The following is a 15,307-nucleotide window of genomic DNA, read 5'->3' as shown; positions in this document are numbered from 1 at the left end:
ATTGTTTTCATTTTTAAATATTGTATTGTTTTTTCATTGTTGTTGTTGCACTACAAATCAGACATGTGCAGTATGCATAGGAATTTGTTTTGTTTTTTTTCAAATGATAATTCGGCCCCTCAACAGTCTGAAGAATTGTGGACCGGCCCTCTGCTTCAAAAGTTTGGGGACCCCTGTTCTAGATCATCATATTCCCAATTAGTGAGTGCCATAATAAGCATAGTGAATTAGAGAATATGTAACATCTGTTTATTGTTAAAGCTACTGAGCACCTGCATAATATTATAGTGAAGGGAAAATAAGAAAAAAACTTTTTTGTCATTACACTTCATCATCATTTTGTGCATAGTCATTTTACTCCTCAAAGAGCATACAGTGGATTCAAACTCCTTAAGACACATTTTAGCACAGTATTGTTATATATTTGGAAATTTTTCATTTTTTACTTACATTTCTTTCTACGTACTACAGTATTCTATTTCCACATTTTCCACATGAAATACAAAGAGCTGAGGAAGGCATGCAAGTGGGAGATTAAGATCTAAAACTATGGTAACTTTGAAGCATAACTGGACTAATGATCTTTTTGGTGTCAATATGCAAGCGATTTTAAAGCTGCTCATATATAAATAGACAGACATTCCTTTTTAAAAAGTGCATAATGGAAGAGTAAGCTATGATGAGCTTTCTCTCTCTTTACAGCATAGGAGAGGAGGTCTAAGCAGTCTGGAACCAAAAATACTGAAATACAGAATTTCCCATTCCCATTAACACAACACATCCTTGACATATTGAAAAACATCATTAAGAATGCATCTGATGACATTTTTGTACTGCGATGTTTCCAAACTCAACACATGCAGACCAGTTCCACTGCTTTCACAATCATGCCTTCATATCATTCCATCATACAAACACATGTATACGTTCTTGCATGGACATGCTCAAGTCATCCAGGCTTGTGTAGGCATGCATCATCTTGTTTCTCAAACTTATTAAACCACTTTTTGCTTTGCTCCAGAGAAACTAAATACAAAGTGCTGAAAATCCATAAGGCACATCACCAGACTCCAAGATGAAGAGTCCTAGTGGGATTAGCACCTACTGAGAGATTTTTTTAGAAATCAGACTTGAAATTAGAAATGTGGCATGCAATTTAGAACACATAATTGAAATGACTGCATGCAGAATCCAGTGAAATGGCCTTTGATGTGCAAAGAGAGCTTATCCTTTAAAGAAATGCCATCTTCTTGGCCAATTCTACTTGCAACAACTAGCAATAAGAAGCTCTCATCAGTGAAGGTTTTACTGCAACTAACTCATCATACACTTGGACCTTTAATGGCATATGTGAATAACTCTTTCTTCACAGCTGAAGTGCCTCTTATTGTATGGCTTGAAATATAAATAATTTCATCTTAAGAAATGCACATCAAAGTGTTGACAGTGTGCAAGCAACCTTTTGTTGTTGACAAAATCGAATAATAGCATCAAATAATCTGCTTCCCCTTTGCTCAAGGCAAGGTACAAACATCCTATAAGAGAAAGTTTTTAAAGGTATGTGAGAAATACTTTTTACACGACATAGTAATAATGCCTATGCAAACCAATTTACTCAACAGTATTATTTCATACTAAAAATATTGTCAGTTTAAACTAGCATTACTTACAACAAAGCGGTTTTTACAAGTGTTTATCACCCATGCCTGTTCATTGGAAAGACTGAGGGTCTTAACCAATGACTAAAATGTATTTACAATCACAAGTTAGCTAACTTTCTCATGCTTAGGAAATATAGAGAAGTTCGCTCCACAAGTATGATGTTCTCCAGCAAAACACTAGTGAACGTTTACCAAAAAGAGAGCAGCAGTCTCTAACAAATTCTCTTACTAGCTTCCATGAAAAACACATTTATGACTTAATACTATCCCTATGTACAGTAGAGTCTCACTTATCCAACATAAACGGGCCGGCAGAATGTTGGATAAGCGAATATGTTTGATAATAAGGAGAGATTAAGAAAAAGCCTATTAAACATCAAATTAGGCTATGATTTTACAAATTAAGCACCAAAACATCATGTTATACAACAAATTAAACAGAAAAAGTAGTTCAATACGCAGTAATTCTATGTAGTAATTACTGTATTTACAAATTTAGCACCAAAATATAATGATGTATTGAAAACATTGACTACAAAAATGCGTTGGATAATCCAGAACGTTGGTTAAGCGAATGTTGGATAAGTGAGACTCTACTGTAATTCCAAATGAAAAGCTGTGTTCAACAGCACATATGTAAAACATCACACAATTTGACTATAAGGGCCTAAATATATGCATGTCATGTCATATTATTCCTTGAAAATACATTAGGTACCATTTTTCCTAATTAAAATCAAGCAGAGGAAGAAGCACAGACAAGGAAAGATTTAACCCTTCGCACTGGTACCTATGAGAAGTCTCTCTCTGCTGCAATACATTGACCAACCCTTAAACACATTCGGAATAAAGACTCATTTTGTTCAACCAAAGTTACTGACAGTCACATTCACACTTCTGATCACACAACTTCCAATTATAAATCATTCCTGTTCAATGCACAGATGTGTTAAGTCATGCAATTGTTTTTGTCTTTACTTAGGTGAATCACTTCATCAAAATTAACTCTGGCATGTAAGGAACAACATGAAGAAATGCAATTTTAAAAAGACCACTGTCCCACATCTTCATTTGGACTAGAAGTAATGCATGAGTAATTCAGATACATTTTAGGGACTTTTAGGCTGCATTTCACAACTGAAGCAGAAAAAACATTATTATGCATATTTATTGAAGGTGTAAAAAAGGGATGGAGAAGTCACACTGTATTACAAGGTAAAAGGCAAAAATTATTGGCACACATATACCTGGGTATGAAAATGTAAGACACATATTGCATAAAGGGCAAAGGTAATTTGTTTTGGGAAGAAAAGGATTAAACAGCAGCTTGCCTTCACATTTTATAATTTGTGCAAATGCAGCATTAAGAAGATAGCTGTATTTACTAACAAATTTTAAAGGGTAAGAAAATATTTGTAAAGCTCCAGATCTCTCTAGTTGAAGAGTCATGCTCTGAACTGATTTTCTTCCAGACTGAGACATTTCAACTCTTGTGCTCCTGATGCTAGGTGCTCAGTTGCTCAATCAAGTCTTCCACAGTGTATACAATAAGCTTGATGTCCTCCTTCTCCTTCATCCGATGACCACCTCCTTTGCGGAGAATAATATCCACATCTCCACTAACAACACACTCAGCAATTTTCATGGAGATCTGCCATGGCACATCATCATCCTTTAGGCCATGAATGAGTCGCACAGGACACTTTATGGGAAGCGGACTATTTAAAACACAGTGATTTTCTGCTTCCTGAATAAGTTCGTATGGCACAGAGTAAAACCCCTCTTCGTTGTGCTTGGTTGGCATCCTCCATTCACCTTTTTCTTCTATTTCTTTCTTGACCTAGGAAGATAAATGAATGATAGACTGCAAGACCACTTATTGGAAAGGCCTTGATACCGACATTCTGTCTAAAGCAAAATGGCCCAAATGTTAGTACATATACACATCACTACTATGCACTTATGGATTCTTATCAATATAAAACTAAGCACTGAGGTAACAACATCATTTACTAATTATGTCTCCTTTTCAGAAATGTAGAACAGTACATGGATGCTGCTTTTATTTTAATAAAATAATTCTCATAAGCAGCTGTAGGTTAGCAGCTATGTAACTGAATCAGTCCCCTGTTGAAATTTTTAATCTACTTTCAATTCACTAGAGTTCATCAGTACAAAGAAGAAAGTATCTTGCTGACATTTGCCTCAAAAGCAATGAATGTAAGATTTATTACAAAGTCTTTGATAATGTGGAAATTTTGAAAGATAAGTTTTTATAGGGGCAGGTTGTATGTTGAGGAATAGTATTTACATGGTTGAGGAAATTATATTCAAATGTACCCTTGAAAATGTTCAGTTCCTCCAGCTCTAGGTAGCATCTGTATAATTGAGCAAACTTTCTAACTGGTTAATCTAAATTAATTTAGGAATTATTATTAATGTTTACAAGAAGTATCTTTAATAACAAAAGTTGTTTTTCTTCTTCTTCTTCTTCAACTGTCAGGAGCTGTGATGAGCAATATGTGTCTCCTTTCACCTATTTCTGCAAACCCTGGACCTCATTCAAAACCACTGGAAAAAGATAATTACATTCCAGAAAGCCTCCAGAAAGATTTTGAAATAAGCAGAGAGATCTTCATTGTTCTTTTTGGTGGTTTTAGTTGTTTCTGCTACTGAAATTTGATGGCAGCGAGTGGTACAGTTAACAGTGGTCATATTGGCTGTCCACCCTTGTCTTGAGAAAGGCCAAGAGCAAAGAATGTTCTTTGGACAGCTTCTTTTTCCAACTGATGTGCACTGTCAATAATAGTTATCTGCAACATGGTTTTCTACAGTACAAAGAAATCAGGTGTACATTTTGGATCAGCAAAGCTAGCATTTCCTCTTACCTCTACAGAAAGCTGCTGAAAAGTCGCTACTAAATGGTCTGCTGCTACAGCTACTCCAACTAATGCAGCTACCTTTTCGGGACGGGCAATTGCAGCGTGAAGCATCAGCCATCCACCCAGGCTGGAGCCAACTAAAATCTTAACATGAAACTAGTATTAGCGGTTTTGTGACCGGAAAACACACAAAATATTTTCTATGCATGCAGAAGTGGGCCAAGTGCATCCCCTTCACCCCACAGGGGCAAAAAAAATCTGCAATTTTTCCCAATTGTTTTTTCCTCTAAACTCCCAAATGTCTTTGAATTTTTATATTGCTCTATCCTTTCCCCCCCTTTGGCACATTTCTGAGCCAAGTGAGTGACTTTTCATCATTTCCTGTTGTTCAAAATACTTTTCCTGGAATTAAAAGGGATTACAGGGAATACAGCAAATGATATAAACAATCTTCATGGCTTAAAATGCTAGATCTTACCAAAACTTTCATAGATCCAATGCCATGAAAAACAGGTTAATTGAAATCTTCCTAGGTTGAAGGCCATTTATTTGAAATGAAAAGCAGTTACATGCCACAGTTACACAAGGCTCACTCATCTCCCTCCGCTCCTTAAATTGAGATACCATAGTCCAAACCAGTCAATGTTGCATAACTTTCACCTCTAAGTGTATTATTATTATATAACATATAATTTCCCCAACAGTTTAGGGCTTGTGGATGTTTTACTGCATTCAATGCCTGTACATACTTTTTTACATTATTATTTGGGAGAGCTACACTTTCCAGCTGTGTCCAATTCTATTTTCCAAAAGGGTTTCTTTAAAAAAGTTTTTCAGAACAGTCTGATGAATATCAAGAACTGAACACTAAACTTTATTAACCAGACAAACTAATTTCCTGCCAATGGATTTCATAAGTCAGGGGTATGTTTGCTTCTTTCAGGTTAGCAATAGTGACATGTCCCACAATTTTATTCACAAAATAGGGCACAGTACAACATAAGAGAACTGCTTCATTTAAAAATCAAAGACAATCAACCTGTGGCCCTTGTGTGAGTTCATCCAGTATGGACAGAACATCCTTCCGCCACTTTCCCAATGTATTTTCTTTAGTATTGCCATCTGAACCTCCACAGCCTCTGTAATCAAACCTGCAGAGGAAATAAAAATGGAAACATAGATTTGTATAATCAGCAATTAACAAGGCTACCATATAATGGTATGGTAAAGATGTCTGCAACAAGATAGCTTTAAATAATAACATTTTGATATCTTTAATCATGTTTTTAATTGCAGTTAGTTAATTCTTGCAAAACTTTTGCAAACATAGTATTTTAGTTGTATTTTTTTTAAAAAAGACCATCTTAGGTTCTGAATAAGGAGAGAGGTGAGATATAAATGCAATAAACATGTAAATAAAAATAAACATAATTCACTGACACCGTGAACAGAATATTTAAAATAATGGAATGGGAAATATGTGTCACACTAAGCACAAACCTGTTCTTTTAAAATATACCTGACAAAAGCATGGCCAACTGATTTGCAGTACTCTTCCAGTGCAAGTGCTTTTTCACCATTCATGTTCGAAAAAAGACCTGGAAGGAAGACAACTCCAGGGTTCTTGCCTTTTAGTTTATGATAGGCGAGTTTTGGAAGATCTGCGCGGTTAAGGAAACTGGGAGATGATTTTTGTCTGCAACCTACACAGAAAAAAATTGAACGTTTAGATTTTCACTGCAAATATTGTTGAAACACATTATAGGTCTACCAAAGTTAACAAAGCCTCTGACAAAGAAGGTTTTTTTTACAAAGTCTTTTTATGTCTGCCACCTCCCCCCCCCCCCCCCCCCCCCCGGTTCTCCATCTAGCTCTACATGTTTTACCAACAAGAATGGGAAGATGAGGGGAAAGGGCTGGAGCAACACAGACTGTCACTACTGGGTTGCAGAGTCATGTCAGCAGTTAATGCATTAAAGCTGGATCTGGGAAAGAATGGGATTCCACTCTAGCTGATCCGACTGTTGTTGTATGTATCTACCTTCAACAGAGCAGCTGCCTCCAGAATCTCTTACTGAGCACGCACAAACAGCAAAACAATTTAAAGTGAACATATATGCATCACCAAAATCACCAAACAACATCAACAAAATGATAAGAAAACCAAAAGGTAGAGAAAGAAAGAAAAACATTTTTGGCTACATTCTGGAAGAAACTTTCAAGTGGTCTTCAGAAGGTTCAAAATGTTTTTGTTTACTTAAACAGGGCTTAAAATACCTGGTTGTTTCATATCATAAATACATACTGTTAGTTATGAATAAAAAACATTGCTAGAGCATATTGAACTGCTCTTCTCCTTTGTAGTAAGGAACTAATCTCTCTTATTTTCACGACAAAGAAGCAAGATTAAAGAACATATCTACAAAATATGGTTATATATGTCAGCCTCATAAATGGGTTGACGGCAAGCAGCTTTTGGGGCCAAAATTATGAATTTTGTTATGACTTGTGGATAAGTCAAGGATTATTCTGTGGATAGAACTAATCCATTGCAAGTATTATTTTACTTCTAAGCTACAACCATCTGCAAAATGTACCTGCCTCTTGCATCTTGTATTACCATTAAACATCTAAAGACAGGCACAACTGAGTCTCATTACTTTACACTGTTGAAGCAAAGACAGGAATTAAGAATCTCTCTAGGGCCCCTTCCACACAGCTGAATAAAATCCCACATTTTCTGCTTTGAACTGTGGCAGTGTGGACTTAAGACAACCCAGTTCAAAGCAGGTACTTTAGGATTTTCTGCCTTGATATTCTGGGTTATATGACTGTGTGGAAGGGCCCTCGTTTAAGCCTAATTTTATTGAATAACTTTTGGAGATTTTGAAATGACAATTAATTTTCAAATGTGCAAATCATGTGCTTGGTTGCAATCGCAACATTATAGATAATGCTGCTGTGACTGAGAAAAGAGAGGCTTACAAGAGTCCTCCAATGGGTTGTTGTGCCATGTCCACTCTGAAACTCTGATCACTGGTATATTGAACCTTTGATGGAGCACAAAACTTTTGTGGATTGTTTTGAATTGTATGTTCTTGTTTTATTATGTTTATTATTTTTATTATGTTTACATTGTATGGTGAATTAAATGTTTGCTTTATGTTGGAAACCGCCCTGAGTCCTGAGATAGGGCAGTATATCCTCAGTTTAAAGGTTCTGCTGCAATGAAGCAAGTGGAGTGTGTATCTGTGAAATCCCCTCTGCTCTGGAACTCCCTTCCTAGGGCGATTAGGCAAGCACCCACCCTATCAGCCTTTAAGAAAGATCCCCCCCCCCAAACACACACATTGATAACCACCGTGCCTGATGTATTGTCTCTCTGCCTCTTTAGTTGGAAATAATCTCTCATCTACCCCACCTCCGAATCTCAGTTAACACTGCAGCATTTTATTATCTACCCCATTAGGTTTTTAATTATACACTCCTCTCACTTTTTCTCAGTCCTTTTATTAATTGCTGTTTTGCTCTTATATAGTGGTTTTTACATAATCACTACATTACTGTTTAAAATTGTGTTTTATTTTGTTTAGATTTTTTTCATTGATGATGCTTGTTTTGTTCTGTATGTATTTTATCTGTTTTATTGTGATTATCTGGGCTTGGCCCCATGTTAGTCGCCCCGAGTCCCTGCGGGGAGATGGAGACGGGGTATAAAAATAAAGTTATTATTATTATTAAATATCCAGGGTAGAAGAAAGAACCCTTGTCTGTTTGAAACAAGTGTGAATGTTGCCATTAGCAAGTCCTGCAACTCAGGGCCCTTCCAGACAGGCCCTATATCCCAGGTTCTGATCCCAGGTTTTCTGCTTTAAAGTGGATTATATGAGTCCACACTGCCAGACAATCTGGGATAAACAGAAAACTTGGGATCATATCCTGGGTTATAGGGCCTGACTGGAAGGGGCCTCACTCCTTGTACATCTTACAGGTGTCAAGATACACCTGCTTATGTGAGTTTGATGTGTTTTCAAGTTGTCTGTCGATTTACGGTGACCCTACGAATTTCACAGGATTTTTTTCAACAAGGAGTACACAAAAGTAGTTTTGCCAGTTCTGTCTTTCCTCTGAGTGCCCTTCCAAACAGGCCTATATCCCAGAATATCAAGGCAGAAAATCCTTGATATTGGAGTTGGAGTCCTCATGGACAACAAGTTAAACATGAGCCTACAGTGTGATCCAGCGGTAAAATAAAAAGCCAAAGGGAATTTTGGCCTGCATAAATAGGAGTATACTCTCTAGATCCATGGAGGTCATGCTATCCCTCTATTCTGCCTTGGTCAGACCATACCTGGAATACTGTGTCCAATTCTGGACACCGCAGTTGAAGGGAGATGTTGACAAGCTGGAAAGTGTCCAGAGGAGGGCAACTAAAATGATCAAGGGTAGGAGAACAAGCCCTATGAGGAGCAGCTTAAAGAGCTGGGCATGTTTTGCCTGCAGAAGAGAAAGCTGAGAGGAGACATGATGGTCATGTACAAAAATATGTGAGAAGTGATAGGGAGGAGGCTCGTTTTCTGCTGCCCTGGAGACTAGGACGCAGAACAATGGCTTCAAACTACCGGAAAGGAGATTCCACCTGAACATTAGGAAGAACTTCCTCACTGTGAGAGCTGTTTGTAGTGGAACTCTCTTCCCCGGACTGTGGTGGAGGCTCCTTCTTTGGAGGCTTTTATGCAGAGGCTAGATGGGCATCTGTTGGGGGTGCTTTGAATGAGATTTTCCTGCTTCTTGGCAAGGGGCTGGACTGGATGGCCCATGAGGTCTCTTACAACTCTTTGAGTCTATGAAATCCCACATTATCTGAGTGTGGACTCTGATAATTATAATTAGCTGTTCAAAGCTAATATCGTGGGATTTTCTGCCCTGATATTCTGGGATACTGGGCTGTATGGGAGGGCCCTAAAACAACTATTTTTAAGAATCAAAAGCAAATGAAACTAGTATAAAACTTTATGCTTGGACTATGGCAGGTTTGGGAGGCAGGGGGACTATAAGGAAAAGGGTGCCCAAGGGCGATAATTTTACCTTTCTTTAATATTAAGGAAAGGGGGAGGCACAATGGAAAGGTTGGTTGGGCAGTAGAGGGCTCCAGGTGTTTCTACACCAGGCATGGGCAAACTTGGGCCCTCCAGGTGTTTTGGACTTCAATTCCCACCATTCCTCACAGCCTCAGGCCCTTTCCTTTCCCCCCTCAGCCGCTCACTCACCCAGCCGGGAGACGGCCGGCCCCCAGCGCAGCTTCTCCCGCCACAGCAGCCTCGCAGCCCCGGAGAGCGCCATCCGCCAGAGAGGGCCGAAGCACACACCCCTTTCCTTGGCCGCCCCGTGAGCCACTGAGCATGCGCCGGGATTGCTGGGAGGAGGAAACTGTCACTGCGCAAGCGCCGGATATGCTCAGCTCTATTGTTGCTCTATATCCCTCTTATCTCTGCTAGAGAGAAGCCTCCAAGGGGAACATAAATCATTCAAATGTTAGAGTGATGGCTACTTGTGTTAGAATGAGCTTCCGGGTTGTTTTTGCCTCTTTTCCACCCCGCCCCCATTATTGTCTTTTGGGATAAAAATGACTAGTATCTGGGGCCCCATCTACACAGCCATATAATCCAACACAGATTGGATTGTGTTGGTGTAGTTTTTCCGGGTTGTATGGCCATGCTCCAGAAGCATTCTCTCCTGACGTTTGACCCACATCTATGGCAAGTTGTAAGGTTTGTGGGAAACTAGGCAAGTGGGGTTTATAATAATAATAATAATAATAATAATAATAATAATAATAATAATAATAATAATAATAATAAACTTTATTTTTATATCCCGCCCCATCTCTCCGAAGGGACTCGGGGCGGCTCACAACAGGGACAAGCCCGAAAACAACAACACAAGGTATTTGACCAAAAACATTCCAACGATTCACAAAATAAATAATAGACAATACATTAAAATCCAAGCAGTAAAATCAGAGAATTAAAAACAAACCAGCGGGGACAGGTTTCATAAAGTGCTGTGTCATGGAAATGAGTGATAAAGTGCCGTATGCTTTTAAAACAGAGAGAAGTATTCTAATGCCAGCTGTATTGGGCCTGTTCATTCAAACGCGCTCTGGAACAACCATGTTTTTAATTCCCGACGGAAAATGGGCAGGGAAGGAGCTAACCTGATCTCCTTAGGGAGAGAGTTCCAGAGCCGGGGGGGCACTGCCGAGAAGGCCCTCTCCCTCGTCCCCACCAGCCGCATTTGAGACAAAGGCGGGAGCGAGAGGAGCGCCTCCCCGGATGATCTCAGGGCTCGCGTTGGTTCGTAGGAGAGGAGGCGATCACGGAGATAGGCAGGTCCTGAACCGTTTAAGGCTTTATAGGTAATAACCTGCACCTTGAATTGGGCCCGGAAACTTATCGGTAGCCAGTGGAGCTGTTTAAATAGGAGGGTTGACCGCTCTCTATAATTTGCTCCTGTTATTAATCTGGCTGCTGATAACTGAACCAACTGAAGTTTCCGAACCGTCTTCAAGGGCAGCCCCACATAGAGTGCATTGCAGTAATCCAACCTGGAGGTGACTAAGGCGTGGACCACCATGGCCAAGTCAGACTTCACGAGGTACGGTCGCAGCTGGCGCACAAGTTTTAGTTGTGTGAAGGCCCTCCCGGCCACCGCCGACACCTGAGTGTCAAACGTCAGCGATGAGTCCAGGAGGACCCCCGAGCTGCGGACCTGCGCCTTCAGGGGGAGTGCAACCTCGTCAAGCACAGGTAGCCACCCTATGCCCCGATCGGCCGCACGACTGACCTGGAGGACCTCTGTCTTGTCAGGATTAAGTCTCAGCTTATTCACCCTCATCCAGTCCATCACAGCGGCCAGGCACCGGTCAAGGATCCGAGGGGTTTCCTTGGAGTTTGGTGGAAAAGAGTAGTAGAGTTGAGTGTCATCTGCATAGAGATGGCACCCAACTCCAAAACTCTGGATGACCTCTCCCAGCGGTTTCATGTAGATGTTAAAAAGCATGGGAGACAGAATAGAACCTTGCGGGACCCCACAGGTCAATGGCCAGGGGTCCGAGCAGGAGTCTCCCAGCTTCACCAACTGGGAACGGCCCTTCAGGAAGGAGCGAAGCCATTGCAAAGCAACACCCCCAATACCCATTCCGGAGAGCCATCCCAGAAGGATACCATGGTCGATGGTATCGAAAGCCGCTGAGATGTCCAAGAGAACCAACAGGGTCACACTCCCCCTGTCAAGTTCTCTGCGGAGGTCATCCACCAAGGTGACCAAAGCCGTCTCCGTACCATGACCGGGTCTGAACCCAGACTGCAATGCATCCAGATAGTCGGTCTCTGTCAGGAACCCCTGGAGCTGCGAGGCGACCACCCGCTCCAGAACCTTGCCCAAAAAGGGAAGGTTCGAAATTGGCCGGTAGTTGTTAAGAACCGACGGGTCAAGGGACGCCTTTTTCAGGATCGGTTTAACCAATGCCTGCTTTATATATCTGTGGAAAGTCCAGGGTAGAACTCTTGTCTGTTTGAGGCAAGTGTGAATGTTGCAACTCATCACTTTAATTAGCATTGAATGGCTTTGCAGCTTCAAAGCTTGGCTGATTCCTGCCTGGGGGAATCCTTTGTTGGGAGGTGTTAGCTGGATCTGATTGATTCATGTCTGCAATTCCTGAATGTTGTTCTTTATTCACTGTCCTGATTTTAGAGGGTTTTTTAAATACTGGTAGCCAGATTTTGTTCATTTTCGTGGTTTGCTCCTTTCTGTTGAAATTGTCCACATGCTTGTGGATTTCAATATCTTCTCTGTGTAGCATGACATTGAGGTTGTTAGAGTGGTCCAGCATTTATGTGTTCTCAAATGATATGCTGTGTCTAGGTTGGTTCATCAGGTATTCTGCTATGGCTGACTTCTCTGATGAATTAGTCTGCAGTGCCTTTCATGTTCCTTGATTCATAGAATCATAGAATTATAGAGTTGGAAGAGACTGCATGAGCCATGCAGTCCAACCCCCTGCAAAGAAGCAGGAAATTGCATTCAAAGCACCCCAACAGATGGCCATCCAGCCTCTGCTTTAAAGCCTCCAAAAAAGGAACCTCCACCACAGTCTGGGGCAGAGAGTTCCACTGCCGAACGGCTCTCACAGTGAGGAAGTTCTTCCTAATGTTTAGGTGGAATCTCCTTTCCTGAAGTTTGAAGCCATTGTTCCGCGTCCTAGTCTCCAGGGCAGCATAGAGCAAGCTTGCTCCCTCCTCCCTATCACTTCCCCTCACATATTTATACATGATCATCATGTCTCCTCTCAGCCTTCTATTCTGCAGGTTAAACGTGCCCAGCTCTTTAAGCCGCTCCTCATAGGGCTGCTTAAAGAGCCCTCCTCTGGACACCTTCTAGCTTGTCAGCATCTCCTTTAAGTTGCGGTGCCCAGAATGGTCACAGTATTCCAGGTGTGGTCTGACTTCCCTGGATCTAGACACTATACTCCCATTGATGCAGGCCAAAATCCCGTTGGCTTTCCCCCCCCGCCATATCACATTGTTGGCTCATGTTTAACTTGTTGTCCAAGAGGATTCCCAAGATCTTTTTCACACATACTGCTATTGAGCCAGGCATCCCCCATTCTGTATCTTTGCATTTCATTTTTTCTGCTTAAGTTGAGTATCTTGCATTTGTCCCTGTTGAATTTCATTTTGTTAGTTTCAGCCCATCTCTCTCATCTGTTAAGATCATTTTGAATTTTGCTCCTGTCTTCTGGAATATTAGCTATCCCTCCGAATTTGGTATCTCTGCAAACTTGATGATCATGCCTTCCAACCCTTCATCTAAGTCATTAATAAATTATTCGTGTTTGGGCGCTGCATTTGGTGGTCCCTATGTGGAATGTGTAGAATTGAATAACTGCAAGGCTGTTCAATGCTAATCAAGGTGATCAATGGCAACATTCACACTTGCCTCAAACAGACGTGTGCTGGTACGGCTGTACCAAAAGCTCTGACATAATTTTCTTGCTGCTAATGTTTGCAGTCATAGGACAGGCCGCCCGTCAATCATCAAGTTTGGTTCCGCCCCTTGTTCAGGGCTCTGGGAGGGAAGGAGCCATTTTTAAGTCTGTCTCTCTTAAGGAAGCTAAGCTATAGGACGTAGACCAGCTCGTCCCATAGAAAAGCTTCATATCTCAAGAACATTTGAGGATATAGAACATCCGGGGATATAGAACATCCGAGGAATCAGAAACAGAAATTCCAGGGGAAAGGTCCCAAAGGTTCTGGCTAAGAGCTCTCAGCCTCACAGCTCCTGGGGGAAACAGCCCTAAAGTTTCCAGAGAAACCTCGGAGAGGGAACAGCACCACAGATCCATGGAACCCCAGCTGAAAAATCTGCAAGCCTTGGTTGGTAGGTCCACTCGATACCCAGATGCATTTGGAGTCAGCAGTGGGTCCCACATCAGCTAGGCCCAGATAATAGACAGCCTGGGAGAGGTTATAAGGGGATTTTCTTATAGAAAAAGCACAGTTATCCAAAGCTAATTGTCTGTCCCCTGGGGACAAGATTGAAAAGTCATCAGTTTATTAAGGAAACCTTGAAGTGTTATTTGACTCCTTGAAGATTTATTATTTGTTCATCAATAAAGACTTTGTTATTTCATTAAAGACTCAAAAGGCCATCCTTTTCAAGGAAATCCTCAAGAACCTCTCTTTAGGCGCCCTGGCTTCCCGCTGGGCATAAAGTATACGTCCTATACAAAAAGACAATAATTACAGGCCCAGTGCGTGACAGAACAAGACAAGTTCTTTCTCCCACCCTGAACATTCTACAGATATATAAACCCCACTTGCCCAGTTTCCAACAAACCTCACAACCTCTAAGGATGCCTGCGATAGATGTGGGTGAAACGTCAGGAGAGAATGTTTCTGGAACATGGCCATACAGTCTGGAAAACTCACAGCAACCCAGCTGGTAGGATGTTAGGAACTCTGGGATTGAAGTCCAAAACACCTGGAGGACTGAAGTTTGACCATGCCTGGACTAGAGACTGGAGCCCTATCTACACTGCCATAGAATCCAAAACAGATAATATGGATTCAGAAACAGGATTATATGGCAGTGTAAATCCAGCCTCAGCTTCCTCCAGCCAACCTGAATTTGAGAGATGATGGGACCTGCAAAGTACCTTTCCCTGCAGTTTTGTTGGCATCCAGTGGAATGTCATTTAGATCGTAATCCTATGGATACTGACCTGCAGTGAAGTAGGCAGGGCTGGCCCTTGTTGGTTTGGACATGCCTTCCAAGCTCCTTCTTGAAGTATGAATCTGATAGGGTTTACTGTCGAATTAATGCAGTTTGTTTACACTAATGGTAGTTAATTCCAAAGAAATGCATGTAGGCTCGTCCTGGAAAATGTATTGGTATAAGGGCTTAAACCAGGCATGAGCAAGCTTCAGCTCTCCCGGTGTTTGGGACTTCAACTCCCATAATTCCTAACAGCCTACCGGCTGTTAGGAATTGTGGGAGTTGACGTCCAAAACACCAGGAGGGCCAAAGTGTTTCCATACCTGGTCTAAACACTTTACAAAGGCACAGGAGCCTGTCTGATTTTTAGAGCTGAGCAATGCCAACTCTGATGAATACTTGGATGGGAGACCACCAATGACTACCAGGTGTAGGTTATATTTAGAGGAAGGAGCTGGAAAACCAGTCAGGATTCTCTTGATCTAT

At 41.2% G+C, this 15,307-nt stretch overlaps 1 protein-coding gene across 1 annotated transcript; it reads right to left on the bottom strand.

The window, feature by feature from the left end:
- Positions 1-227: 227 nt before the first annotated feature.
- abhd10 (abhydrolase domain containing 10, depalmitoylase) lies at positions 228-9,976 on the bottom strand. The gene is made up of 5 exons (XM_003219118.4): positions 9,814-9,976; positions 6,063-6,246; positions 5,583-5,694; positions 4,550-4,687; positions 228-3,501 (listed from the first exon to the last, which is right to left on the bottom strand). Exons 1-5 carry the CDS (start codon positions 9,884-9,886, stop codon positions 3,166-3,168), a joined length of 843 nt encoding a protein of 280 aa, XP_003219166.1. The 5' UTR covers positions 9,887-9,976; the 3' UTR covers positions 228-3,165.
- Between the last annotated feature and the right edge of the window lie 5,331 nt (positions 9,977-15,307).

Source organism: Anolis carolinensis, chromosome 3, assembly GCF_035594765.1.
Source record: "Anolis carolinensis isolate JA03-04 chromosome 3, rAnoCar3.1.pri, whole genome shotgun sequence".
Classification (NCBI taxonomy): Eukaryota; Metazoa; Chordata; class Lepidosauria; order Squamata; family Dactyloidae; genus Anolis; species Anolis carolinensis.
The sequence above is the reverse complement of the archived record's forward strand: the minus strand, read 5'-3'. Positions and strand labels throughout refer to the sequence as shown.